At 44.3% G+C, this 25,904-nt stretch overlaps 2 protein-coding genes across 10 annotated transcripts; one reads left to right on the top strand and one right to left on the bottom strand.

Moving 5' to 3' along the window:
* Positions 1-116: 116 nt before the first annotated feature.
* On the bottom strand, positions 117-14,239 carry susd1 (sushi domain containing 1). 8 transcript variants are annotated; one of them, XM_053481414.1, is made up of 19 exons: positions 13,621-13,806; positions 12,942-13,076; positions 11,490-11,639; positions 11,098-11,250; positions 10,716-10,895; positions 10,061-10,240; positions 9,756-9,935; positions 8,256-8,435; positions 7,801-7,980; positions 5,221-5,400; positions 4,938-5,117; positions 4,652-4,816; positions 4,452-4,549; positions 4,112-4,298; positions 3,933-4,026; positions 3,605-3,836; positions 3,401-3,440; positions 3,214-3,307; positions 117-221 (listed from the first exon to the last, which is right to left on the bottom strand). In XM_053481414.1, exons 1-19 carry the CDS (start codon positions 13,664-13,666, stop codon positions 197-199), a joined length of 2,679 nt encoding a protein of 892 aa, XP_053337389.1. In that variant the 5' UTR covers positions 13,667-13,806; the 3' UTR covers positions 117-196. The 8 variants fall into 8 exon arrangements, with proteins under 8 accessions (XP_053337389.1, XP_053337390.1, XP_053337388.1 ...); XM_053481415.1 differs by lacking the exon at positions 117-221 and adding an exon at positions 1,954-2,070; XM_053481413.1 differs by lacking the exon at positions 117-221 and adding an exon at positions 14,116-14,239 and having other exon boundaries at positions 2,117-3,307; positions 13,621-13,740.
* A 2,108-nt stretch (positions 14,240-16,347) lies between these two features.
* Positions 16,348-24,599, top strand: lrp13 (low-density lipoprotein receptor related-protein 13). 2 transcript variants are annotated; one of them, XM_053481740.1, is made up of 19 exons: positions 16,348-16,534; positions 18,377-18,535; positions 18,632-18,844; positions 18,920-19,152; positions 19,232-19,361; positions 19,447-19,631; positions 19,968-20,151; positions 20,257-20,466; positions 20,544-20,712; positions 20,798-20,996; positions 21,080-21,244; positions 21,472-21,672; positions 21,768-22,305; positions 22,562-22,681; positions 22,771-22,878; positions 22,975-23,208; positions 23,581-24,043; positions 24,327-24,431; positions 24,519-24,599. In XM_053481740.1, exons 1-19 carry the CDS (start codon positions 16,363-16,365, stop codon positions 24,529-24,531), a joined length of 3,801 nt encoding a protein of 1,266 aa, XP_053337715.1. In that variant the 5' UTR covers positions 16,348-16,362; the 3' UTR covers positions 24,532-24,599. The 2 variants fall into 2 exon arrangements, with proteins under 2 accessions (XP_053337715.1, XP_053337716.1); XM_053481741.1 differs by having other exon boundaries at positions 24,327-24,435.
* The last annotated feature ends 1,305 nt before the right edge of the window (positions 24,600-25,904 follow it).

The following is a 25,904-nucleotide window of genomic DNA, read 5'->3' as shown; positions in this document are numbered from 1 at the left end:
GTCTGTGTTAATGAGCCTGAGTTATGAATGACATAAAAAAAAAAACATATTATAATGAAAATATATAAAGAAAAGTTATTATAGATCACACTGAGGGCAAAACCATTTTTTTAAAGAAATATTTTTATTGTAAATACCAATACAAATAGGAGTAATTAACACATTTTTAAAAATAAACAAGATGCAATACGTTTTATTAAAATCTGTGTGCTCTCCAAAGCCTGAGAGAGAGAGAGAGAGAGAGAGAGAGAGGGATCAGAACAGAGATATGGCATATTTATATTTATATTTTCCTCAGTCATGTATTTATTGCACCCTTGTTCACTTCCCATTTCTTCTTAGTTTAATCCTCATATCTATAGATGTTTATTTACTTACACCGCACAACTGACACAATCATAGTGGTGTTCAAGTCAAAGCGGGACTTTTGATTGTGCAGATTAATAGAAGACAGTTCTGAGAATAAAAACTCTCTCTATAATACTCTACAACACTAATGCACTTATCACAGCGTTTCACAAGTGCTTGGATAACATCATGGTAGAAAGTTTTCTCAGTACACTGGAGGTCATGATCAGACTGCCTGTCTGATTCGTATCTAAAACCCTGGCCTCTCAGGAACTCCTTTAATGGCCCAAACATGTAGAAATGTTTGGAGTGAGGTCAGGACTGTACAGCAGATGTAACAATAACTGCCAGTTACAGTACAGTTCACACACAGACACATGCGTCTCTTACGCGATGTGGATTTTCAAGGATCATCGGCTAAATGTTCACAGGAACAACTGCCGCGGGCTCTAAGCCACTACGGCTTGGATCATCATTCAGGCACGTGTGGCCTCCTTTCAGACTTCTGCACCGTTCAAATGTGCAGAAATGTCATCACAAGTCCCAGTTTGACTTGAACACCCCTTGTCTTCTTTGGATTACATAAAAGTAAGTTTATTAGTAGTAATGTAGGCATATATTAGGAATCATAAATTAAGGTTAGGTAATATTTAAGAGTTATTTATTTCATATTTTACTTAATTAACGTCTTTTTTAAATGTATTGATTGTTTTTTTTTTTAATAAACAATATTAATATTGATAATATTTTTAAATGGTTGGAACAGATTATCTGTATTTACATCATTTCCTATGGGAAAATGCATTTCACAATAAGAAATTTCACCTTAAGATGGTATCCCGAGGTAAAGCTGTATATTATTTCTAATCTAATCTGTAAAACAGTAGATTTTTACCTCATAGTTATAGTCAATAGCTCTGTACTTCACAGCTGAGAACATGGATCATGTGAACACCCTGTAAATCACAGTGGACTTTAATACTCAGATCCATGTTTCATATCCATATTTAGAAAGAAACTTTGTTTAAAAATGTACATTCTGAGGTAAATGAATGGAAAAATAGTCTAGAATTAATTGTCATAAAGGCATACAGTAAAAGTAACTGAAACAAACCAGCTATCCAGGTTTATATAGTTAAATAAAGATCCTTATTTCTGTATTAGCACCATCATATAAAATATATGTGTAAATATACAGTAAATAAAGATAGAAAACATAAACATTCGAACACAAATGTGAAAGACCTTAATTATTTCTTCCTCATGAATTTATTAGCTGCAATGCTAACTTTCATCTCACTTTCTGACAGGATTTCTCAGTCCTCACGACGCTCGCGCCGAAAACCTTAGAAGCGCGCGCCGACACGGCTGCGTCCCAATCCCAGTGTTAGTGTACTAAATAGGTCGCGTTCTGTGTCGTCATTGACTGAGTGACTGAGTATTCTGGCTAAGCCCCTTACAATACAGTGAGGATGGGTTTGGGATGCGGCCAAGCCTGTGTCTGTGTTAATGAGCCTGAGTTATGAATGACATAAAAAAAAAAACATATTATAATGAAAATATATAAAGAAAAGTTATTATAGATCACACTGAGGGCAAAACCATTTTTTTAAAGAAATATTTTTTTATTGTAAATAACAATACAAATAGGAGTAATTAACACATTTTTAAAAATAAACAAGATGCAATACGTTTTATTAAAATCTGTGTGCTTTCCAAAGCCTGAGAGAGAGAGAGAGAGAGAGAGAGAGGGATCAGAACAGAGATATGGCATATTTATATTTATATTTTCCTCAGTCATGTATTTATTGCACCCTTGTTCACTTCCCATTTCTTCTTAGTTTAATCCTCATATCTTACTTTACGAAGAAAGTAGTGTAACATGATATTTAAGCTATTTTTAAGTAGCGTAAAACAGCGATAAAAGCCTTTTTATGGACGTCGCTTAATGTAAATCAGGTCTTGCTATTCACTGGTTTGGTGATAATAAATAAATATCGTACCCAAGTGTTGACAGTAAGAATTACGTTAACGGCACATTTCCATAGGCAGCACGGTGGCTTAGTGGTTAGTAGTGTGTGGACCCGCACCTTCAGGGTCCCGGTTCGATTCCCCTTCTCCCTGTGCTTGATTAAATGTGTGTGTGTGTGTCTGCATGTATTAGTCACTTTGTATTGCTGTTTGTAGCCTTGTGTTTCTGGGTTTCTTCCAGGTACTCTGGTTTCCTCCACATTCTAAATACATGCAGATTAGATTAACAGTGTGCACATGAATGTGTGAATGTGTGTGTGACCTGCTATAAATTGGCACCCCTTCCAGGGTGTACCCCGCCTCGCGCCCCATGTCTCCTGGGATAGGCTCCAGCCTCCCCGTGACCCTGTATACAGGATAAAGCGTAATAAAACTATAATGTACAACCATAAATTGTACAGTTAAACTATGATTTATACATATTTCCTAACACTTTTGGTTTTGTAAAGCTGCTTTAATACAAAGACCATTGTTAACTAGTACTGAGGGCTTAGTGGTTAGCACTGACACCTCCGGGGTCCGAGTTTGATAACTGCCGCAGGTCTGTAAGCATGGAGTTTGCATGTTCTCCCTGTGCTTGGTGGATTTCCTACACCAATGTTTCGGTTTCCTCCCACGGTCCACAGACATGGAGATTAGGTTAACTGGCGTTACTGAATTGCCCCATGGTGTGTGAATGAGTGTGTGAGTGTGTGTGTATGTGTGCGTGCGCCCTGAGACGGATCGGCACAACGTCCAGGGTGTACCCCACTTTTTTAAAAAGGTCTACATGTTCTTTACTCCCTTGGAGAAGTGGACAAGGGTGCATAAGAAAGAATAAACTCAGAGTCTGACCAGCAGCAGCAGTAAACCGTCGAGCCAAAGAAACCCAGAGCGCCGATAAAGCCGAACGTCGCCAAAGCTGAAATCCTGGTAGCGTAGAAGGCGCCTAAATAGAAACAGACTTATATATAAATAATAGAGAAAACACACTTCCATCTACAAGAATCAAAAAACAAAACAGGGACAAGAAAAGTCTGACCTATGGCTTTGGCCCAGATAACACAGGACTGCTTTCTCACCTGAAAAACACCAGACTTACAGCTAACGCGACATCATGAGAATATCAACTGAATTAGGATGAATCATGAAACATATGCGGACATACAGTATGAACATAGATGATAACTTATAATTGTTATTATTATTGTACATAAGGAACAATAATTCTACAAGCAACGGTTACCTTCCCCCAGGTACAGGCGGTGCGCAGGATGATGTAGTAATCTCGCCCGTTGTCCAGCGGGGCGTTGTAGAAGGGACCATAGTGCTTTCGGTTCCCCAGCGTGAAGTTCACCTCCACGTCGAGCTCACGGAGCTGCAGCTGAGCCGCGATGTACTCGTCTCTGCAAACACGAGACGAGCTGCAGTCGAAGACCAAGACGTCAACCACGGGTAGGACGATCACCTGATACACACTAACACACACACACACACACACACACACAGCAATGTTTATGCTTATTCACTGATATTCACACAGTAACATATACTAAAACTATATAACTTCTCACCAAATCGCGTCCAGTGTACTGGTAACTCTTCGTAATCGTAGGGTCGGTCGGTGGTAATCAACCTCGCTGTACCCAATCTCAGGAGTAGGCGGAGCTACAAAGAAACAAAACAGGGGTTTGGTCATGGCCCTATCCGTAAATTAATAATAGTTCATAGCAAAGTGTGTGTGCGTGTGTACTGTGTATGCTGGTGTTGGCGGTAACAGTGGCCGTGTCTCCGGTCTCCTGTTCCGTCACAGTGATGGTGTAGTTAGTGATGGGCTGCAGGTTTAAACACACAGTCGGATGTAACGCTGACAAGACAAACACTTTCGTCTGCCGATCACTGAACGAGGGATCGAAATCCCTCACGCCAATAAACACCACCTACACACACACAACCCCCCCCCAAAAAAAGGTTTCTCATTAGGATGTACTCAAAATGTATTTACGTTATATTAGTACATGTTTCATGTGTGCATTAGTGTGTGTGTGTGTGTGTGTGTATGTGTGTGTATACAGTATGCATGTGTTACTCACTTTGTACTGCTGTTTGTAGCCTTGTGTTTCTGCAGATGTCCTCCAGTGCAGACATTTCTCATTAATCACGGTCAAACCCTGAACGCTGAACGTCATCTCTGTTCCAGCACAGCAGAAAGAGAAAAACAGACTAAAGTAATAAATTGTAAATGACTATGTTAACCAATAAAGATGCACACGGTGCAGACGACATGTTCTACCTCTGCAACGCATGGTGGCCAGCCGCCATCTTCCTGTGGGGTCACACACCGATATGTCACTTCCTGAATGTCTGTAGTAACCTGGAACGCAGTGGTGGACGGCGATGGTGCCGTTTTCCCAGAGAACCTCGGCGTTCTGCAGGATCGGGACCGGACCACAGGACACTGCAAAGGAGGACCATGTGGACACAGCGCTTGTGTGGTATCAGTGTTATCCAGAGCAGTGTGAATATGTGTTGAGAATATAAGTTGTGCTCTGTGTGTGTGTGTGTGTGTGTGTGTATACCTTCGCAGTGAAGTTGTACAGCAGTCCACTGGTTGTCAGAGCCACACACAGACACACTTTCTGCACTGACACTCCGATATCCGGCTTCACACTTATACTGAGCCACAGAGCCGAAGGTGGAGCTGCCGTTCCATACCATCAGTGTGTGAGGGACAGGACGGGGCTCGCTGCAGTTTACCTCTAAACGCACACACACACAATACACACACTATATACTACACACACCTATCCTCATTCAAGTATTTATGATTAGTATAATATTAATATAAATGATTAGTACTACCTTGACAGAGAAAGTGTATGAGACTCCATGTTCCTCTGCTCGTACACACACACACGTCCTCGTGTCCAGTGTTATAAAAACCATCAACGCACTTATAGCGTACTTCTGCACCCACATTACTGACTCCATCCCACAACATTACTGCGTGAGGGAATGACGGGGGAATTCCACACTCCACCTCTGAACACACACACACACACACACACAGAGGCATGCAACATTAGAATTGAGCACACACCAACACAGGTACAGTGAGGAACTGAGGAACTCTGTGATTAGAGGTGATGTTACCTCGGCATAACAGAGTCGCTCTGCTCCATGAACCGTTATTAATACATGTTGATATATTTCCTCCCAGTGCAGGATAAAATCCTTCCTTACAGTAATACAGTACAGAGCTGTTAACACGCACACTGCCGTCCCACACCCGGCCAGCGTGGGGCAGCACAGGGGGGTCAGAGCATCGGATCTCTGCAGATGGTTATACACAAAATAATTACACACATATTCAGACTGTACGGGGAATACACAACAACGGGTGAGTGTGATGATAAAAGACTAAAGAAGTTCATTAAGCCACGCAGAATGGCAACAATAGTGATCTAACTGTGGAACAGACAGTACATGGCTTATTACAGAGACACTAATAAAGTGCACACACCCAGTTGTGTAACAGACCTGATGGTCAACTAATGAAGCACAAACGGCGATTTTACCTCGGCATAACAGAGTCGCTCTGCTCCATGAACCGTTCTCAGTACACACTGATTTATTTCCTCCCAGTGCAGGATAATATCCTTCCTTACAGTAATACAGTACAGAGCTGTTAACACGCACACTGCCGTCCCACACCCGGCCAGCGTGGGGCAGCACAGGGGGGTCAGAGCATCGGATCTCTGCATAGACAGGGAGTGTAATAGGTTTACAAAAAAGTCACAAATCCAGGCCTCATGTGCCAAAGAGTAATAAATATAATGAAATAACACAAAATGCTAAGTGTGTAACAGAGCCATTATCTTCATCTTACATACCACACATTCAACTGCTGAAAATAAGTGTATAACACTAATACACTACTTATACACTGATTAACCATAACATTACAACCACTTAAAGGTGACCGGGTCAGAGAATCTCCAAAACAGCAGCTCATGTGTGAGATGATTCCAGGCTGCAGTGGTTAGTACCTTCCAAAAGTGCCCCAAAGAGGAAAAACCAGTGAACTGGCGATAGGATCATTGATGGCCAATGCTCATTGAAGGACATGGGGAGTTCATCTGGTCTGACTCCACAGAAGTAGCTCAAATTGCAAAAAAAAACTGTACACTGGTTCTGATAGAAAGCACACACGTAGAAAGAAGTCATAACACACAGACCATCTCAGTTTGTTGCGTATGGAACTGCGTAGCTGCAGAGTGGTCAGGGTGTCCATGCTGACCTGCGTCCTCTACCAAAAGCTCCTACAGTGGGCATGTGAGCATCAGAACTGGACCACAGAACAGTGGAACAAGGTGGACTGCTCTAATGTTTTCTTTTACATCAGGTGCACGGCCAGGTGTGTGTGAAGCGTTCACCTGGGAAAAAATTGGGAACAAGGATGCAATATGGGAAGAAGGAGGGCCGGTAAAGTCAATGTGATGCTCTGGGCCATGTTTTGCTGGACAACTTTGGATCCTGCCATACATGAGGACACGTACCACCTAGTTCATGGAGACAGGGTTTCCTGTTGGCAGTGTCCTCTTTCAGCACTGACACAATGCACACACTGTTCAGAAACGCTTTGAGGAACATGGCAAAGAGTTGGAGGTGTTGACTCGACCTCCAAATTCTCCAGCTTCCAATCCGATCAAGTGTCTGTGGGATGTTCTGGAGAAACATTTCTGATCCACGGAGGCCTCACCTTATAACTTACAGGACTGACAGCTTGGTGTCAGATACCACACACTCCTTCAGAGGTCCAGTAAAGTACATGTGTTAGAGCTGGCTTGGCAGGACAAGGGGAACCACACCATAATTGGCAGGAGGTGTTCATGTTATGGCTGATCAGTGTATATATTTAATATCTAAGAAAATACCAGCAATGCATTTGGAGACGGTACCTCGACATAACAGACTTGCTCTGCTCCATGAACCGTTCTCAGTACACACTGATTTATTTCCTCCCAGTGCAGGATAATATCCTTCCTTACAGTAATACAGTACAGAGCTGTTAACACGTACGCTGCCGTCCCACACCCGGCCAGCGTGGGGCAGCACAGGGGGGTCAGAGCATCGGATCTCTGCAGATGGAAAGTGTGATAAGATTGAAAACACAACCAGTGGAGAGTGTGACACATAATGAAATGCTAATTGTGGAACAGAGATGATTAGAAGCTGATTGTTCATGACTGTGGAATTGTTTAACTGGTACAGCATTAGACAACTAACATACTATGTGACTAGTAGTAGACGTACTGAAAGGTTCATTGTATATAATTAAACAGTGAAGAATGTGATGCATCAAGAAGGTTCATTTGATCAATTTTAGTTCTATGTGAAATATTTCCCTCCTAGTAATCTCAGACTTGCTGGTGATGTTACCTCGACATAACAGAGTCGCTCTGCTCCATGAACCGTTATTAATACATGTTGATATATTTTCTCCCAGTGCAGGATAAAATCCCTCCTTACAGTAATACAGTACGGAGCTGTTAACACGCACGCTGCCGTCCCACACCCGGCCAGCGTGGGGCAGCACAGGGGGGTCAGAGCATCGGATCTCTGCAGATGGTTATACACAAAATAATTACACACATATTCAGACTGTACGGGGAATACACAACAACGGGTGAGTGTGATGATAAAGGACTAAAGAAGTTCATTAAGCCACGCAGAATGGCAACAATAGTGATGTAACTGTGGAACAGACAGTACATGGCTTATTACAGAGACACTAATAAAGTGCACACACCCAGTTGTGCAACAGACCTGATGGTCAACTAACGAAGCAGCCAATGGAAACCAGTAAGAAGGTAACTGTGTAACGGCGATTTTACCTCGGCATAACAGAGTCGCTCTGCTCCATGAACCGTTCTCAGTACACACTGATATATTTCCTCCCAGTGCAGGATAATATCCTTCCTTACAGTAATACAGCACAGAGCTGTTAACACGCACACTGCCGTCCCACACCCGGCCAGCGTGGGGCAGCACAGGGGGGTCAGAGCATCGGATCTCTGCATAGACAGAGAGAGAGAGGGAGAGAAAGAGGGGGAGAGAGAGAGAGTGCTGCCCAGAGTTCAAAAACAGAAACTGTCCTGTGTTTGTTTCAATACTAATTTAATTACAAGGTCCTCTCAGTGACGCCCCTCTTCCCCCGGCTTGACCTAAGATGGTGCATCACAAACTTTAAACAAGTTGGCCCTTTTTATGATCATTGGTTGGTCTTTCTTCCTGCCTCTGATCTTTCCCTTCTTCCTTTTCCAATGATCCTATCCCACTGTCAATCCTATCCCACTGACTCTGCACCTGTCTCTAGTCCTGATTTTGCCTGATCTTGTCCCGTCATTCCTTCAGTGGCCAAGGATTGACTTGTCCTAGTTTGAGTGTTGAGTCTTGGTCTTGCCCCAGTCATAGTTGTAGACATTGACCGTGTCCTGCTGTCAGGCGTAGTCACTGACCTTGTCCTAATTCAGTCTTGAGTACTGACCTTTTCAGAGTCATAGTTTGAGGTACTATTCTTGTCCTGGTGGCAGTTTTGACTACTGATCTTATCACAGCCAGAACTTCAGGTCCTACATTTAGTCTCATCCACTGGTCCTGTCCAGTCACATCCTCTGGTACTTGTCTGTTCTAGTGTCAGTCTTTGATACCAATCTTATTCCAGGTCCTGATTTAGTTTTAGTGTCAGTCTCTGACACTGCTTTTGTCCCAGTCTACACCTCGATTACTAATTTTAATCCTATTGTCCCAGTTTCTGTCTTACACACTAAACTCATGCCAGTGTAATTTTAGAGCACTGATCTTTTCCAAATGCTAAGTTTATAAATTGATCCTATTCAATAGTCAGTCTTCCTGTTCCAGCAACAGTCTAGTCTTGATCCTGTTTCAGTCCTGGTCTAAGGTACTGGTCCTGTCCTACCGTCAGTTTCAGGTAATAACCCGGCCCCTTTCCCAGGTACTGATCTTGCCTCAATCCCAGTCTCAGTTAATAGAATCAGACACCAATCTTATCCCGGTCTCAGTCTTGGGATTCTGAACCCACCATCCATCCATCCATCCATTTTGGGCACCTGTGCTGTCCTTGACCTCAGCATCATTAGGCACTGCTTCTGTCCAAACTGCTGATCAGTGACCCAGTCCATATTTCAGGATTTAACCTTTGCCCATGATCCAGAGGGTAAGAGGATGAGGACACAGTAAAAACAGCAACCAAACAGACTTTGAAAGACCAGACAACAATGTGCACTGGCTGTTTGAGATCCATCAGAAGAAATAAAAAGCCTGGATAACCTGCTGTTATAATGACGCAATCAGATGGAGAGAAGTGTGCGCACCTTTGCATGTGATGTCAGGTTCTGTCCAGCGCCCGTGAGAGTCGCACACCGACACGTTCCCCGTTCCCACACTGCGATATCCCGCTTCACACTCATAAAGAGCTCTAGAGCCTATAGTGCTTCTGCCATCCCATGATACTACAGCATGGGGGAGAGTAGGTGGAGGGCCACAGCTGATCTCTAAAACACACACACACACACACACACACACACACACACACACACACACACATTTTTCAGGTTGTTCAGTATAAACTAAATTCAGTGTAAATATAATCCATGTAAAAATAAACAGCGAGAACTACCTTGACAGAGGAAGTGCGCGAGGCTCCACGTTCCTCTGCTCGTACACACACTCACGTCCTCGGGTCTGGGGTTAGAAAAACCTTCCACACACCGGTAACGCACTTCTGAACCCACGTTACTGACCCCGTTCCACAATGGTTCTGCGTGAGGGAATGAAGGGGGGATTCCACAGTCTACCTCTGCAAACACACACACACACACACACACACACTTATTTTGTAATTTTGTAAAAGTTGTTATTAATTGTTAAAACATATAACTTGGACATACGTCATCAACATAACCGCTAACCAGCTATTTAAGGCTAATTCCTGTTGCTGGAGGGGTGATGCTAACGTTGAAGTGTACTGTTTATAAGAAACACTGAGTGTGTGTGTGTGTGTGTTACAGTAAAATACTGGTGTGTACAGTTGGTTAGTGTAGTGTTGCTAACATTATTCTGTATTACTACAAATCTAACTAGCGATATTTGCCAAACATTATGATCTGGCTTGTGATTGGCTGATCAAATGCAATCTAAGCTCCACCCTTTTTATAGCCGATGGAGAGTGTGTAGGTGTGTACGACTTATATCACACAAACATCACACTCTGCACTGAAAGCACTCTACACTTTTGCACTTATTTTACTGAAGTAGTTGTTGTTGTTCTTTACCTTGGCAGTGCATGCTGGGAAAGCTCCAGTGTCCGTCAGGGCCACAGACGGCCGTGGTGTTTCCGCTCGTCACGGTGAAACCGTCTGCGCAGGCGAACTGCAGGATGCTGCCATAATGTGTGAGGAGCAGAGGGACATGGACAGCATGAGGGACAAAAGGAGGGGGACCGCAATCTACCACTGAAGACACACACACACACACACACACACACACGTGCATTACACGTGCATCACAAATGTAACTTAATATCTACTGAATATCAAACTGAATATTGTGTATGTACCACTAAACATGAGTTTTTAGTTCGACAGGTGTGTGTGTGTGTGTGTGTGTGTGTGTGTGTGTGTGTGTGAGAGAGAGAGAGAGAGAGAGAGTCCTCACTCTTGCAGTAGGCAGTGTCTGTGCGAGGCTGGAATGGTTCCAATCCGTTCTGAACCGTGTATCCGGTTCTGCACGTGCAGGAGAAGTCACCGTCTGTGTTCTTACACACACCGCCCTCACCGCAGATCCCGTCCATAACACACTCGTCCACATCTGTAACAAGGCGCACGCACACACACACACACTCTAATAAATTGTCTGCCCATGTTGTAGGACGATTACAATCTTAAAATCGGTACAAATGTCTAATTGTAGAGATGGTTAATAGCGCCATCTATATGTCAAGCTACATATCTACAGTATATATAAAATCACTATGTACATCATGAACTCTCGCGGTTTGGGTGACGTCACACCTCAGAGAGTTCACTCTCATTGTTAATGGGACTTACCATGGCAGTATGTGCCGTCGTTAGGGATGAACACCGCCAGGTTGTTGGTGGGGCTGTAACCCGACGTACACGTGCAGTAGTAACTCCCGTAGGTGTTGTGACAGCGGCTGTGATCGCCGCAGATCCGCCCCAGCTTACACTCGTCTTTATCTGAGAGACACCATCATCGCGGTCTCAGTAAATAATTACATTTTAGCCACAGTTGTATAACATTCTCATAGTTTAAAGCAAACAAGTCATTGAAGTGGTTTTATTTACACCCAGTTTAGAAAGAAAATATTTTTTATTGATGAGGATTGGTATTAAATAGGGCTGAGGTTTTTAAAACAGAATAGGACCAAGCTCATGAACTTTAACAGAAATCATACAAAAATGGACACTGACCTGTAAAAAACGACACGGAAAGTCATTACGATGCTACAGGAGGTCGTCAAGATGCTAAGGGGGGTTGTTAAGATGCTACAGGAGGTCGTTAAGATGCTACAGGAGGTATTTAAGATGCTACAGAAAGTCGTTAAGATGCTAAGGGGGGTTGTTAAGATGCTACAGGAGGTATTTAAGATGCTACAGAAAGTCGTTAAGATGCTACAGGAGGTTGTTAAGATGCTACAGGAAGTCGTTAAGATGCTACAGAAGGTTGTTAAGATGCTACAGGAAGTCATTAAGATGCTACAGGAGGTTGTTAAGATGCTACAGGAAGTCGTTAAGATGCTACAGAAAGTTGTTAAGATGCTACAGGAAGTTGTTAAGATGCTACAGGAGGTTGTTAAGATGCTACAGGAAGTCGTTAAGATGCTACAGAAGGTTGTTAAGATGCTACAGGAGGTTGTTAAGATGCTACAGGAAGTTGTTAAGATGCTACAGGAAGTTGTTAAGATGCTACAGGAAGTTGTTGAAGTTCTACAGGAAGTTGTTAAGATGCTACAGGAGATCGTTAAAGTTCTACAGGAAGTCGTTAAGATGCTACAGGAAGTTGTTAAGATGACACAGGAGGTTGTTAAGATGCTACAGGAAGTTGTTAATGTGGGTAAGTTTGTTAAGATTCTACAGGAAGTTGTTAAGATGCTACAGGAAGTCGTTAAGATGCTACAGGAGGTCGTTAAAGTTCTACAGGAAGTCGTTAAGATGCTACAGGAAGTTGTTAAAGTTCTACAGGAAGTTGTTAAGATGCTACAGGAAGTTGTTAAAGTTCTACAGGAAGTTGTTAAGATGCTACAGGAAGTTGTTAAAGTTCTACAGGAAGTTGTTAATATTCTACAGGAAGTCGTTAAGATGCTACAGGAAGTCATTAAGATGCTACAGGAAGTCGTTAAAGTTCTACAGGAAGTTGTTAAGATTCTACAGGAAGTCGTTAAGATGCTACAGGAAGTCATTTAGATGTTACAGGAAGTCGTTAAGATGCTACAGGAAGCCATGAGGGTGTTGAAGTTGAAGTTGAGGAATGCCGCTTACCCTGGCAGTAGGTTCTGCCGTTTCCCACAAAGCCGTACATGCAGTTACACACTTTCCCTCCAGAGCCGTCCGTCTTGTCATCACAGGTGGCGTTTGGGTGGCAGGTGACACATACGTCCACCCCAGCTACAACATCTGTAGACAGATAGAGACACGTGCAGGCAGAAATAACAAGGAAGATAAGCAGAGATAGAGACTGATCCATCAGCTGCCTGAACCCCGCCCTCCACCCTCCACCCCTGCCGCGCCCATTTATTTTATAGCGTTAGCTGTGTTCCCATCCTGAATCATACGCGTTTTTTCTGACACACATGAAAACAACCTCTGTCTCAAAGTAAAGTGCTATCCGCCCTCTTCCACATACACAAGCACGTCACACGTGACGGATACAACGACAGAGGAGAGAGAATATTCCCTTCTTACACACACAACATGACAGAATCTTCTATCATAGACACCACATCACTTCCTGCGCTGTACCTGTGACACTTACACACTCACTTACACACTCACACACACACACACTCACACACTCACACTCACATACACACACTATACAGTATATACAGTACATGCAACATATATTAAGTTCTGCACACACAGGGTTTAATCACCAGTATGATCACAACACCATGGTTGACAGTGTAGAGGTGTGTGTGTGTGTGTGTGTGTGTGGTACCTGTCATGACGGCGACTAAAAGCAGGACAAGTGCTGTTCCCTTCATAGCTGCTCCTTGTCACTCACTGGCTGGTTGTTCCTCACCATGCGCTCCTTCATCCTCTCCTCCCTCTCCTCGTCCTGTAGTGAAGAACAGAATGCTGGAGATATACGGGGGAGGGTGGTCTCTCCCTCTCTCACACACACACACACTTACAAGCGTGCTAAGGGAAATTTGTGGTTTGTTGTGTTGACATGTTGAAGTTACACATCAGGGTGTGTGAAATGAACTTACTGGCACACACCCAGACTGCACAGTCATGCTTAATGCCCATGCTTGCGTGCGTGTGTATGTGTGTATGAGTGTGTGTGTGTGTGGTGATTAGGTCTATTTTTGGGTGCCCCGCGTTGCCACTCGTCACCCTGTAACGGCTGAATGTTAGTGATGGAGGAAGTTTCAGTTATTGAAGAAGTGTGTGAATGTGTGTGAGTGTGTTTTTACCTCTTGCAACTCACCCGACACACTCCCATCCGGCTTCGCAAAGAAGAAGTGAAAGCACAACACCAAGCACACCCAGGTTCTCAGAGCAGGTGGAGGGATTTTGTGTGTGTGTGTGTGTGTGTGTGTGCGTGCGCGCTTAAGGGTCTGCTTATCTCTTTGTGCAATGGGAAGATAAGTCATGTCAGACCTATCATTTCACACACACACACACACACACACACACACACACACACACACATCATCATCATCATATATAACCGGGGCCAGTATTCTGTGGTGGAGGAAACGGGTCACACCTCAACAGCCAGACAAAAGAACAACTTTCCCAGGATAGCGGACTGTAGCAGGAGTGGAAACTTGTGGACGTCTGAACAACAGGATCGCTGGAGATTGTAGACGTCAACATGGCAGACGTAGGAGCTGGTAGTGCTGATGATGGGAAACACTCAATCATATCACCCATTAAAAGCACTATACAAATAAAATTGAATTTAAATTTTAGTTCCTTCTTTGTGTTTAGTAAACACTTGTTCCGGAGCTGGCCCTGAGAACACTGCACACACACAAATTCATAACCTTTAAACCATTAAAGAAACAATGCAGTCTGATATTTAAGAAAAAAATGCATGTGACCAAAATATACACTGATCAGCCATAACATTATGACCACCTGTCTAACATTGAGTCTGTCCCTCTGTTACCTCCCTAACAGTAATACACTCTGTGTTCTCACACCTCTCTATCACTACCACCATTAACCTGATCACTAATTTGAGCCACAGTACCTCTTCTGTTGGGTCGGACTACACGGGCCAGCCTTCACTCCCCATGTGCATCAGGGATCCTCGGCCCCTCATGTCCCTGTCGCCAGATCACTGGTTCTCCTTCCTTAGATCACTTTTGGTTTGTCCTCACCACTGCAGACCGGAAACATTCCTCAAGAGCTGCAGTTTTGTTGTTGCTCTGATCCAGTAGCCATCACATTGTGGCCCTTGTTAAAGTCACTCAGATCCTCACACTCGCTTATTTTGTCTGCTTCCAACACATCAAGTTCAGGGAACAGGTTTAACTTGCTGCCTAATATATGACACACACACGTCCAGCCGCCATTATAAGGAGATATTAAAAATGTAGCTGTCCTGTAAGAAAGGGATAATCTGTGATGGGTAAAGGTACTGGGTCAGAGTAACTCCAAAACTGCAGCTCCAGTGGGATATTTTTGGACTGCAGTGGCCAGGACATAGACTGAAAGTGATCGGTCATGGGGACCAGGGTCAGCTGATGCACATGGGGTGTGAGGGCTGGTCCGTGTAGTCCGATCCAACAGAAGAGCTCCTGTAGGTGAAAATGAGGAAAAGGTTAATGATGATTGTAATAGAAATGTATGATGTACGGGGGGGACCTACTCAATATTAGGTGATTGGTCATAATGTTATGGCTAATCAGTGTGTATATAAATAAACAGAGAGAGAGAGATTCATTTACTCACTTATTCCTTATAACACTTATCCTGTACAGGGTCATGGGGGTCATGAGGGGCCTCAGGGCACAAGGCGGGGTCACACTCAGGACAGGGTGCCAGTCCACCACATGGCACACAAGCACATACACTCACACAATAATTAACCTAATTTTCATGTCTGTGGACTGTGGGAGGAAGCTGAAGTACCCTGAGGAAACCCACCAAGCACAGGGAGAACACAGAAACACACACACACGCACACACACACACACACACACGCACACACACAGACCCAAGGAGGGAATCAAACTTCATTCCTGAGGATGTAATGTTTTATAATACATAGGGATATTCCATCAGAACATTATTATTATTATTATTGTTATTATTATTGTTGTTGATTTAATTACAGTAATTATTTATTAGTTAATGGATGCACGTGTACTAATAGCTGAACTTCTTCCCTCTGACCACTAGATGTCACTCGGTTAATTAATCAGCAGTACTAAACCTTCCCTTCAGCATTACGTCACTCATATATTAGTTCATAACCGCGAAAATATTAAATCACATTAATAAAGATACACTTACTTTAATTTATTATTTTAAAGAACACCTTTACAGATAGACTTTTCCTGATAGAAGACACACGCTGAAGTGTTTATGTGTGTGTGTGTGTGTGTGTGTGTACAGGATTGTAATAAACTGCAGGTATCTCCTCCGGTATTATCCATCAGTGTAATCAGTAATTATGTAGCGGTGTTAATTCCGAGCGGCGCGTGCGGGCGGGAGGCTATAAATGAGCGGCGCGTGCTCCGGGCCTGCGTTTGGAGCAGCAGCAGCAGGAGGCATGCGCGCGGTGCGGGAGGTGCGGGTGTGGCGGGAGGAGCGCGCGCGGCGGGTGTGGCGGGAGGTCCGGGTGTGCTGGACGCTGAGCATCGCGGCCTGGACTCTCTGTGCTCTTCTCTCAGGTCAGGTTACTGTGTGTGTGTGTGTGTGTGTGTGTCACCTGTTCCCTCCATCTGCTGCACGACGCTCAGGTGGAGAGAAACACACCCTCAGGGTAACTCCAGTCAGGTGTGTGTGTGTGAGAGACTCGGGTCAGGAGCTGTTTAAAGCCCAGATCTCATAGTTCAGTCTCTGCAGTGGGGAATAACATCAGGGTATTTTTTTTACAGCAAGACATCCAGTCATGTTTAATCTCATGAAGCATGGTGTCTAAAGAAGAGATTTTAAATTGTACCAAACCCAAATATTTAAAGTCTAGAAATGTGAATCTGTTGTTTCAGGGACTGGTGTGTGTGTGTGTGAGCTTTGTCCAGCACACACACCGTGTGATTTCACAACTCCACTGAGAAAGCTTTCATTGTGCAAACCCCAGTTTTGTAAAACCGAACTGTTTATCCCTTGTGACTCATCTCCAGGTCAAGACCTTGTGATATCCCTGGACAACAACCAAATCACTCCTTCAGCCACCGCCTGCAATCTTGGGGTAACAGTGGACAATCATTTGTCATTTTCCCCACACATCGCTAACCTTACTCGCTCTTGTTGATTTCTTCTTTACAATATCAGAAGAATTAGCCCATTTCTTTCTTCACAGGCTACTCAGGTGCTTGTTCAGTCCCCTGTTATTTCAAGACTGGACTACTGCAACTCACTCCTGGCAGGCCTGCCTCTGTCCACGATTCGTCCTCTGCAACTGATCCAGAATGCAGTAGCACGTCTCGTTTTTAACCTTCCCAAGTTCTCCCACACCACCCCACTCCTCCGCTCCCTGCACTGGCTTCCTGTAGCTGCCCGCATCAAATTCAAAACACTGATGCTTGTCTACAAAGCTAAAAATGGCTCAGCACCCACTTACCTCTCTGCGCTAATTACACCACGCACTGCACCACGTTCCCTCCGATCCTCCAGCACTGCTCGCCTCATCCCACCATCTCTCAGGGATCGAGGGCGGCATTCATCCAGGCTCTTTTCTGTTCTGGCACCTAGGTGGTGGAATGAACTTCCTCTAGATGTCCGTACATCAGAGACTTTGACTATCTTTAAACGACGATTCAAGACTCATCTGTTTCTCCAGTACTTGGACTAAACCCCCACCCCCCCCCACCAAAAAAAAAACCCCTCTTCCCAGTTATGTTGGACTAATGGCACTTAGTTATTAACCTAGTTAACCCAGTGTAAGTATGTATCCAATGATGTAAACATTAAAGCACTTTTTGGATAAGAGCGTCTGCCAAATGCCTAAATGTAAATGTCTCATTTACTCTGATCTGATCTGTTATTGCCGCACGGTGGTGTAGTGGTTAGCACCGTGGCCTTGCACCTTTAGGATTCAGGTTCGATTCCCACCTCAGGGTCTGTATGCATGGAGTTTACATGTTCTCCCCATGCTTGGTGGGTTTCCTTTGGGCGCTCTGGTTTCCTCCCACAATCCAAACGTGTGGTCGTAAAAATGGCCTCCACAGTCCCTAATTTTGTTCTTAGATGGATGTATTGGTTTTAAAAATTTTCTAATGTTTTCCTATATTTTGTTTTAAAAACATCCTAATGAAACATGCAGTTGAAGACGTAAATTTAATCTACTCTAGTTTTACCCCCAAATATCCCATCATCCTCCACCTTAACGCCACACCCACCTGTTTTAATGACTTAATGGGATGTTCTCGTGTAAATGTTATATTTTGCTCGTGTCCTGATCCGATCTGATCCGTCGAGGCTCTTTGTGGCTGCAGGTTCTTCCTTATAGAGTTCTGAAAATGTTCTCCACCCTAATGATCTCCACATTACGATGTTCCTCCTCTCTTTAGGGTCCGGAGTGAGCGCCCAGGCACCACATCGCTGCTCGCTCGGCTTCTTTCAGTGTAGAGACAAATCCGATTGCGTTCTTTATCGACATGTGTGTGATGGAGAGGACGACTGCGCTGATGCCTCTGATGAAGACGAGTGTCCCTCAGAGTGCAGCATCGGTGAGTGTGTAGTGAAAGCTCTGCAAACACAGTTGGTCTGGCAGCCGTGGAGAGTCTTGTTGTTGTTTAACTCCCCTGTGGTCTGTGTGAGATCAGGGCAGTTCCAGTGTGCTCATGGGAAACTGTGTATCGGGAAGAAGCAGCTGTGTGACGGTGTGGCTCAGTGCCAGGACAGATCGGACGAAGTGGGCTGTTTTAACCCGGACGATGGCTGCTTTCATCGCTGTAACAAAAAGCACTGCCTTTCTTCAGGGCTGGTGTGTGACGGAAAAGACGACTGTGAAGACGGCAGTGATGAAGCTGATTGTGGTGACGTAACGCTCACGTTTAGAATTTTAAGTGCAGCTTAACGTTTCTGGTTCTAACCACTTTTTCTCTGTCCAGATGACGAGAGATGTGGCAGTGAAGACTTCCAGTGCAGGAGCGGTCAGTGCGTGTCCCTCAGCGTGCGGTGTGACGGTGACCCAGACTGTCCGGATCGCTCAGACGAGGATGGGTGTGTCTTACCGGTGGAGTGTCCCGATGATCAGACTCGCTGCCTAAACACGCAGGAGTGTGTGCTGCAGGAGTGGATCTGTGACGGAGATGGAGACTGCCGGGACATGTCTGATGAACAGGTGACCCTCTCTCAGGTGTTTAGTCTCAGCCGTGTTGATCTTCATGTTTGTCCAGAACTCACATCCTGTGTGTGTGTAGAACTGTGAAGAGTCTGTACAGCAGTGTGGAGAGTTTCAGTGGCGATGTGCGTCGCGGCCTCAGTGTGTTCCTCAGAGCTGGCGCTGCGACGGCACCAAAGACTGCAGAGACGAGAGCGACGAAGCTGGATGTGAGTCTCACACTCAAGTCGCTGCTGGATAATCCAAACTAAGTGCAAGGAAATCATGCCTAGTGTAAAACTGTGTGTGTGACAGGTGAACTTGCCGCGTCTTGCCCTCCTGATCAGTTCCAGTGCAACAGTTCCGAGTGTTTGGACCCCTCACTGCTCTGTAACGGTAACGCCGACTGTGCAGATGAATCTGATGAGGGCGGAGCTTGCACGAGTGACACATGTTCTGACCAATGTGCGCATGACTGCTACAGCACGCCCAGAGGAACAGTAAGCCTTCTGCTTTATATACTTTAACCCATATACAGTATGTGGTAACATCTCGAGCTCTTCATGTTCTCGCTCGGTTGTTCTCAGCCAATCAGAAGCCAGAGTTAAATTCACTGTTTATTTAATGTCTGATCCATTTATTCTGTTGTGGATTTAATTTTAACAAATGTATTTAGATTTATAGATGATCTGTTATAATTTCATGGAGCAAACTCTCTCTCAGATGAGCATCCTCAAACAAATTCAGTTATTTTCAAACAGTTTTATGTTTCTGATTTCTGAAGTTTGTAATAACTCGGGTCTGTAAGGTTGTTGATTCTGATCCCGTGTGTGTAGCGTTGCTGGTGCAGGAAAGGTTATGAGCCAGTAGAGGGCGGTGAAGAGTGCGTGGATGTGGATGAGTGTGTGAAGACTCCAGACGTGTGTGATCACTCCTGTATGAACTCGGACGGCTCGTACGAGTGCTCCTGTAATCAGGGGTATGTCCTGGAGGTTGACGGACACAGCTGTGGGATTACAGGTGAAGACAAATATGGGTTCTCATGGGTTCTGATTTAATTTACACACTGCTGTGATCAGGTGAGAATAAGCTGGCTCGTGTTTATGCCCTTCCTTGTGGTTTCAGACGAGGCGTATCTGTTGGCCTCTATACAGTCAGACATCTTCCTCATGAACCTTACGGGCTCCAGGCTGGAGGTTCTCACCTCGGAACAGCAACCCGTCTCCTCTCTAGATTACGACTGGAAGGAGAAAAAAGCGTACTGGATCAGTATGGATTCTGAGGCCGTGATGTGGACCACACTGGACCGGGAGAGCAGAGGAACTCTATTCCAAGGTGCATGTCAAAATCAGCATAGTGACTTGTATACTGAAGAGGGAAAGATGGTGTGTTTGATGTTTGTGTCGTTGTAGGTGTCAGGGCGGAGTGTGTAGCAGTGGACTGGGTGGGAAGGAATCTGTACTGGACGGACGGTTCAGGAGGACAAATAAAGGCTGTGGGGTTGGAGGGTTTTATGGCGGAGCCTGTGGTTATTGTAGATGTAAATGATCCACGTTCGCTGGTGTTGCTCCCGCAAAAAGGGTGAGTTCTCGTACATCTCCTTGATTAGTCATAACTCCTTGATTAGACTTTCCCCTATAAATAACATTGTGTCTGTCTGTATCAGTGTGATGTTCTGGTCAGAAACGGCAGCAGCTCAGATCGAGAGAGCAGGGATGGACGGCTCAGACAGACGAGTGCTAGTACGGCATCCTCTGCAGTGGCCCGTGGGATTAGCAGTGGATCTTCTCCAGGATCGGCTCTACTGGACCGATGAGAAACTGCACTGTATCGGATCGGCTACGCTGGATGGAGATGATGTTAAAGTGAACTAAAACAACCTCCTCGGTTTATCTGCTTGATCGATTGTTTACCTAAATTCTGACATTGAATCGCTCTTTTCTTAAAGATCCTGCAGCTGATGGAGACCTGGAGTCCATTCTCATTATCAGTGTTTGGAAATGTTGTTTATTGGTCAGACACACGCCGAGGAACCATCCGGAAAGCTCAGAAGGCGACAGGAAAGCAGCAAGTGGTTCTGCTCAAGCAGCTCAGACAACCATTTAGTCTTAAGGCAAGTACTGATGGAGTCACGTAAGAGGAAAGTAGAGATTTCTAGTTGCTGTTTCACGTCTCCAAATATAGTTTCAGCTCTGATTTAAGCTAAATGCTGCCTTGGCACTAGAGGAGAATTGTAGGATGCCAAAGCCAGGGAGACTGGAGAGCTTTCAGGGGGAACTGTTCCTGTCAGAGGGTTCCTAAAAAAAAAAAAAAAAAAAGTGTACTCCTCTGTTTAAACAGGTGATTCATCCCCTGCTGCAACCGAGTGTTGAGAACCCGTGTGTGTTGAAGCGCTGTTCTCACCTGTGTGTCTTGGCACCTGGACTCGAAGCGGTGTGTAAATGTCCACCTGACTTCCTGCTGGATGATGGACTGACCTGCTCCAAACCAGAAGGCGACGACACCTTCCTTTTGCTCTTGTCACCTACTTCAGTATCACAGGTACACACACACACACACACACACACACACACACTGTCGTACTGTAGAGATGTTGTAGACTTGTATATGAATCCTGTTTTATATTCTCATCGCAGGTGTATGTACACAGCAGGAAGTCAGGTGTTGGTCTTCATGACTGGCCAAAGCATCAGAGGTTTGACCTCCCCGGAGTGAGGGCAGCTTCAGCGTTGGACCTGGTCCTGAGGGAGCAGACGCTCTACATTTGGGACACGGCTGCCAGTTCTATAGGCACGTATAAACTCAAGGAGGCAGCGGTATCCCGGCGTGCGACGCTGTTCAAGCTGAAGAAGGGCTCAGTGGGAGCCATGGCTGTCGATTATGTCACCCTGAATGTGTTCTGGAGCTTCAGAGATCAACCTGGAGTGTATGTGAGCTCAGCAGACGGAACACACACTGCTCTGATCATTGAGAGAGGCACGGTGCGCTCCATCGCCCTGCATCCTCCAACAGGCCGGCTGTGTTTCAGTAACGCTGAGCCGGAAGGAGCAGGAACTCGCCTGGAGTGCGCCTACATGGACGGACGGAACCGCAGCGTGGTTTGGGACGGAGCCATCAATCCGGTCTCACTGAGCCTGTCGTATGATGGGAGCAGGCTTTACTGGGCTGACACCAGTGAGTTGTGCTTGAATGGTTTTGTGATTACAGGGAAATGTGATTATAATGGTTTATTTTTGATGGGTAAATAATTAGTGCTATGGAAAGGCTTTAATGTGCACGTGACTGATGCTCTGCAGTATAGTGGGATTAGAATACGCAGTCACATCCCTCCTATTTTTACTTTCATAAAGGGGTTCACATTTATAGCGCAGCTGTTTAAAGGTCTAAAACGGGGCCCTCCGATGAAATCAAGCGTGTCTTTGTCCTGCAGGTCTGGGACTCATCGCCTCGGTTAGAAGTGAAGGATCCGAACATAAAGTTTTGAGAAGTCAGGAGCCTGTTGTGGCGTTTGCTTTAGCCAGCAGTGTCCTTGTCTGGCTCACTAAGACTGGTACACAGTGCTTAATTCCCATTTTACTCATTTATAAAACGTAATGGTTTCAAAGTATTTCAATTTGATAACGAATCGAGTCTGTGCAGATTCCACAAAGTGCTGGATCAGTGAGGATCACCAGACAATGAAACTGTGGTTTGAGGTGAAAACGGAAGTCCTGGACATGAATGCTTTCTCTAAACCCAGTCAGAAGGGTAAATAAAGTCCTTTATATATCTACACACATTGTTTTTATACTTGAATTTAAGTGTGCTTCACCTGCTGACGTCCCACCATCTCCTGCTGTGTAGGAAGCAATTCGTGCTCTTTTGCAAATGGTGGATGCGGTCAGCTGTGCTTGGCGTTTCCTGGTGGAAGGACGTGTCTCTGTGGGCGGGGTTTCCACCTCACTGATGAGACTAGCTGCGCCACCGACCCACGATGCCCCTCAGGCACCAAGCCGTGTCTCCATGGAGACGAGTGTGTCCCTCTGGAGCAGTTCTGCGATGGTGATGCAGACTGTGCTGACGACTCAGATGAGATCTGTGAGTCCTTCTTTGAGTCTAAACATGCGATTCACTGATTGCACTGAGGTTATTTACTTTTGATCTGGCTTTAATCCAAATCTGTAAATTTTGATAACCTGATCAGAAATGTATCCTGTTTCTGAACATTTCCACACAGTGTTGTAAAAAGTAATACACATGCAGAGTGCAGTATGTTGTTTTCAGCTTTCCAAAGCTGATTATTACTAAAGACCGTAGACCAACTTCTGGTGTCACTTCCTTCCTGTGCCTTTGTCAAGTCGTCTTAATATTGTGTTTCTTTTGGTTTAAGGAAATATGCCCCATAAGTATATGCACTTTAATACATCTTTGACGGCTGATAAAACCATTTTTCTCCCTTTCTTGTTTCAGGTGTCCAAGGCCAATCTAAATCTGCTGAGGGTGCCAAACCAAAAGTCCATCCCAGCCATACTTCTCCACTTTCACCAAGACCAAGAGCTTTTGATGGCCCATTTTTAGTGAAGGACGAGAGCTCCAGCATTAACATGTCTCCCGAATCCTCTTATCCATTAGTTCCCGATGCAGTTGGCGTTCCTAAATCTCTCAAACCCGACTTGACCGACATTAAGGTGGAAGGCGTGGACTCTGAACCGTGTGAGATGAGGCTGTGTAACGGGAACGGCGAGTGTGTGATGTCGAACGGACATATGGCGTGCGCGTGTGCAAAGGGTTACAAAGGAGACCACTGCGAGTTTAAGGCTGATGGGGTGATGCAGGGGCCGGTTATTTACGCCACCATGGGGTTGGCTGTCGGCATCATCGTCCTGGGAGCGATCGTTGGGATCGTACAGAAGAAGAAGGCTGCAAACCGGAGGTAGATCATGATGAAGCTAATTACCTGCTGTTGTTAATCCAAACACTAATACCTTCATGCAGTCAGATGTATAATTAGTACTTCACCAAAATGATCATAGCAACAAGCAGCTTATTAGTGGAAGATTTTATAAAATATAGATGTAAAGTTTCTTACACTTATTTCCTCACTTTTTATTTAAATTCCTTATGTTTTTAGGATCTCGTACTTTGTCATGAGGGGAAAAATCTTAACTGGTTGGGTAACGTTATCAGGGTGCACTAACTTTTGTGTGTCTTTGCAGGCAAGCGAGACCGATCGTGAGGGACACCAGCATGAGGGATCTGTCGAGTCCAGCCGAAACCGCGCCCACACAACAGAACAGTGGATCAACGGATCCCGAGAACCCGTAGGTCCGCTACACATGGACAGCTTGATTTATCTTGTGTGTCTCTGGTCTGTCAATGCTTTTAATCTAACTCAAATTTCCTCTCAGCCACAGGATATGAGGTCATCGGTCACGTCAAACTTCCTGTGCAGCGATTTGATATGAAATAAAGTTGCTGCTGTTTAAAAACCTGTTTGGAAATTTCATTTTATCCTAATCTGCAATGATTGGTTTCAGGTAGATTTGCTCATACAGTTGTGACAACCTTGGACAACAGAACACAAAAAGAGGAACGTACACTAGGAATGTTCTAGATATTTGTAACAAACCATTATTGGGGACTGAAAACGCCTCCATTCAAACTTTATCCTTTCTTCTGGTAGGACCATAAATAACACAACTATAAAGATTAAAAACTGACTAAGTGTTAATGTTTTTAAACCATTGTGTTGATATGAACCGTACAATATTTACTCTTTAAACACCTACAACTTGTGTTTCAATAGGAGCCTTATATTAAATATTCCCATGTTGAATAAATTGAAGTTAAATTTTGAATAGCTGCACACCTCGGCCAATAAAACACACAGGTGTCACATTGTTCCCTTTTAAAGAGAATATAACCAGCACCAACAAACTTTTTTGGGTTCTTCAGATGGAGCACCTTGCTATGACTTCTTCATACCAGGACTGGAATCCCATCAGGTTTAATGGCTTTGAGAATAACTTCTTACTGAAATGTATTCAGGAACCCTCATGGTAAAGTAATCAGGACCCAGCATCACACTTATTCTAACAGCGAACGGCTTCAGTGTTGGATGGGAACAGGAGGTTTCTCGTCTGTAAAGCGCTAAATGAAATTTGCTAGTTTCAGACGATTTCTGTAATTTCTTACATGCTGATTTGTATCTATGAACATTTTACATAAGCAATGATGTAAGTTTAGACCTATTACATGAACATTTATTTTAAATCTGACCTTCTGGGTACTTGGGTCAACATTCCTGGTGCTAGCGTGACACATTTGTAAATTTATAAAGAGCTAGCTCGACAGAATCAACATGGTGAATATAAATCGAATAAACAAATACACTACAGAAATATTGTAAGTGTTTGTGTCTAGTGCTGATCTAACACTCTTAAAAGAAAAAACAAGAAAAGTAGTCTTCCGTTTTCCTGACAGGATTGTGCTCCACCTAGCATGACGACTGATAAGATGCTAATTCGTCAGCCTGAAGCATTTCTGTGAAAACGTGTAGATTTAATAATTAATGTTTTTAATCCAGGAAAATATAAAAGTTGAACAAAAAAAAACAAAGCAAGCTAAACAGGCGGCTAAGATTCTAACTCACACTTCACTCACTATTGACCTCAGAATCTTAATATTTAATACCATTTGCCTCATTTACATTAAATCATTAAACATATAGAATGTGTGAAATAACCACTTTATCACGTGTCTAAGTTTCATGAGATTTCTAATGTAGGTTATTA

This window comes from Clarias gariepinus, chromosome 21 (genome assembly GCF_024256425.1).
Source record: "Clarias gariepinus isolate MV-2021 ecotype Netherlands chromosome 21, CGAR_prim_01v2, whole genome shotgun sequence".
Lineage (NCBI taxonomy): Eukaryota > Metazoa > Chordata > Actinopteri > Siluriformes > Clariidae > Clarias > Clarias gariepinus.
This window is presented reverse-complemented; position numbering and strand designations above follow the sequence as displayed.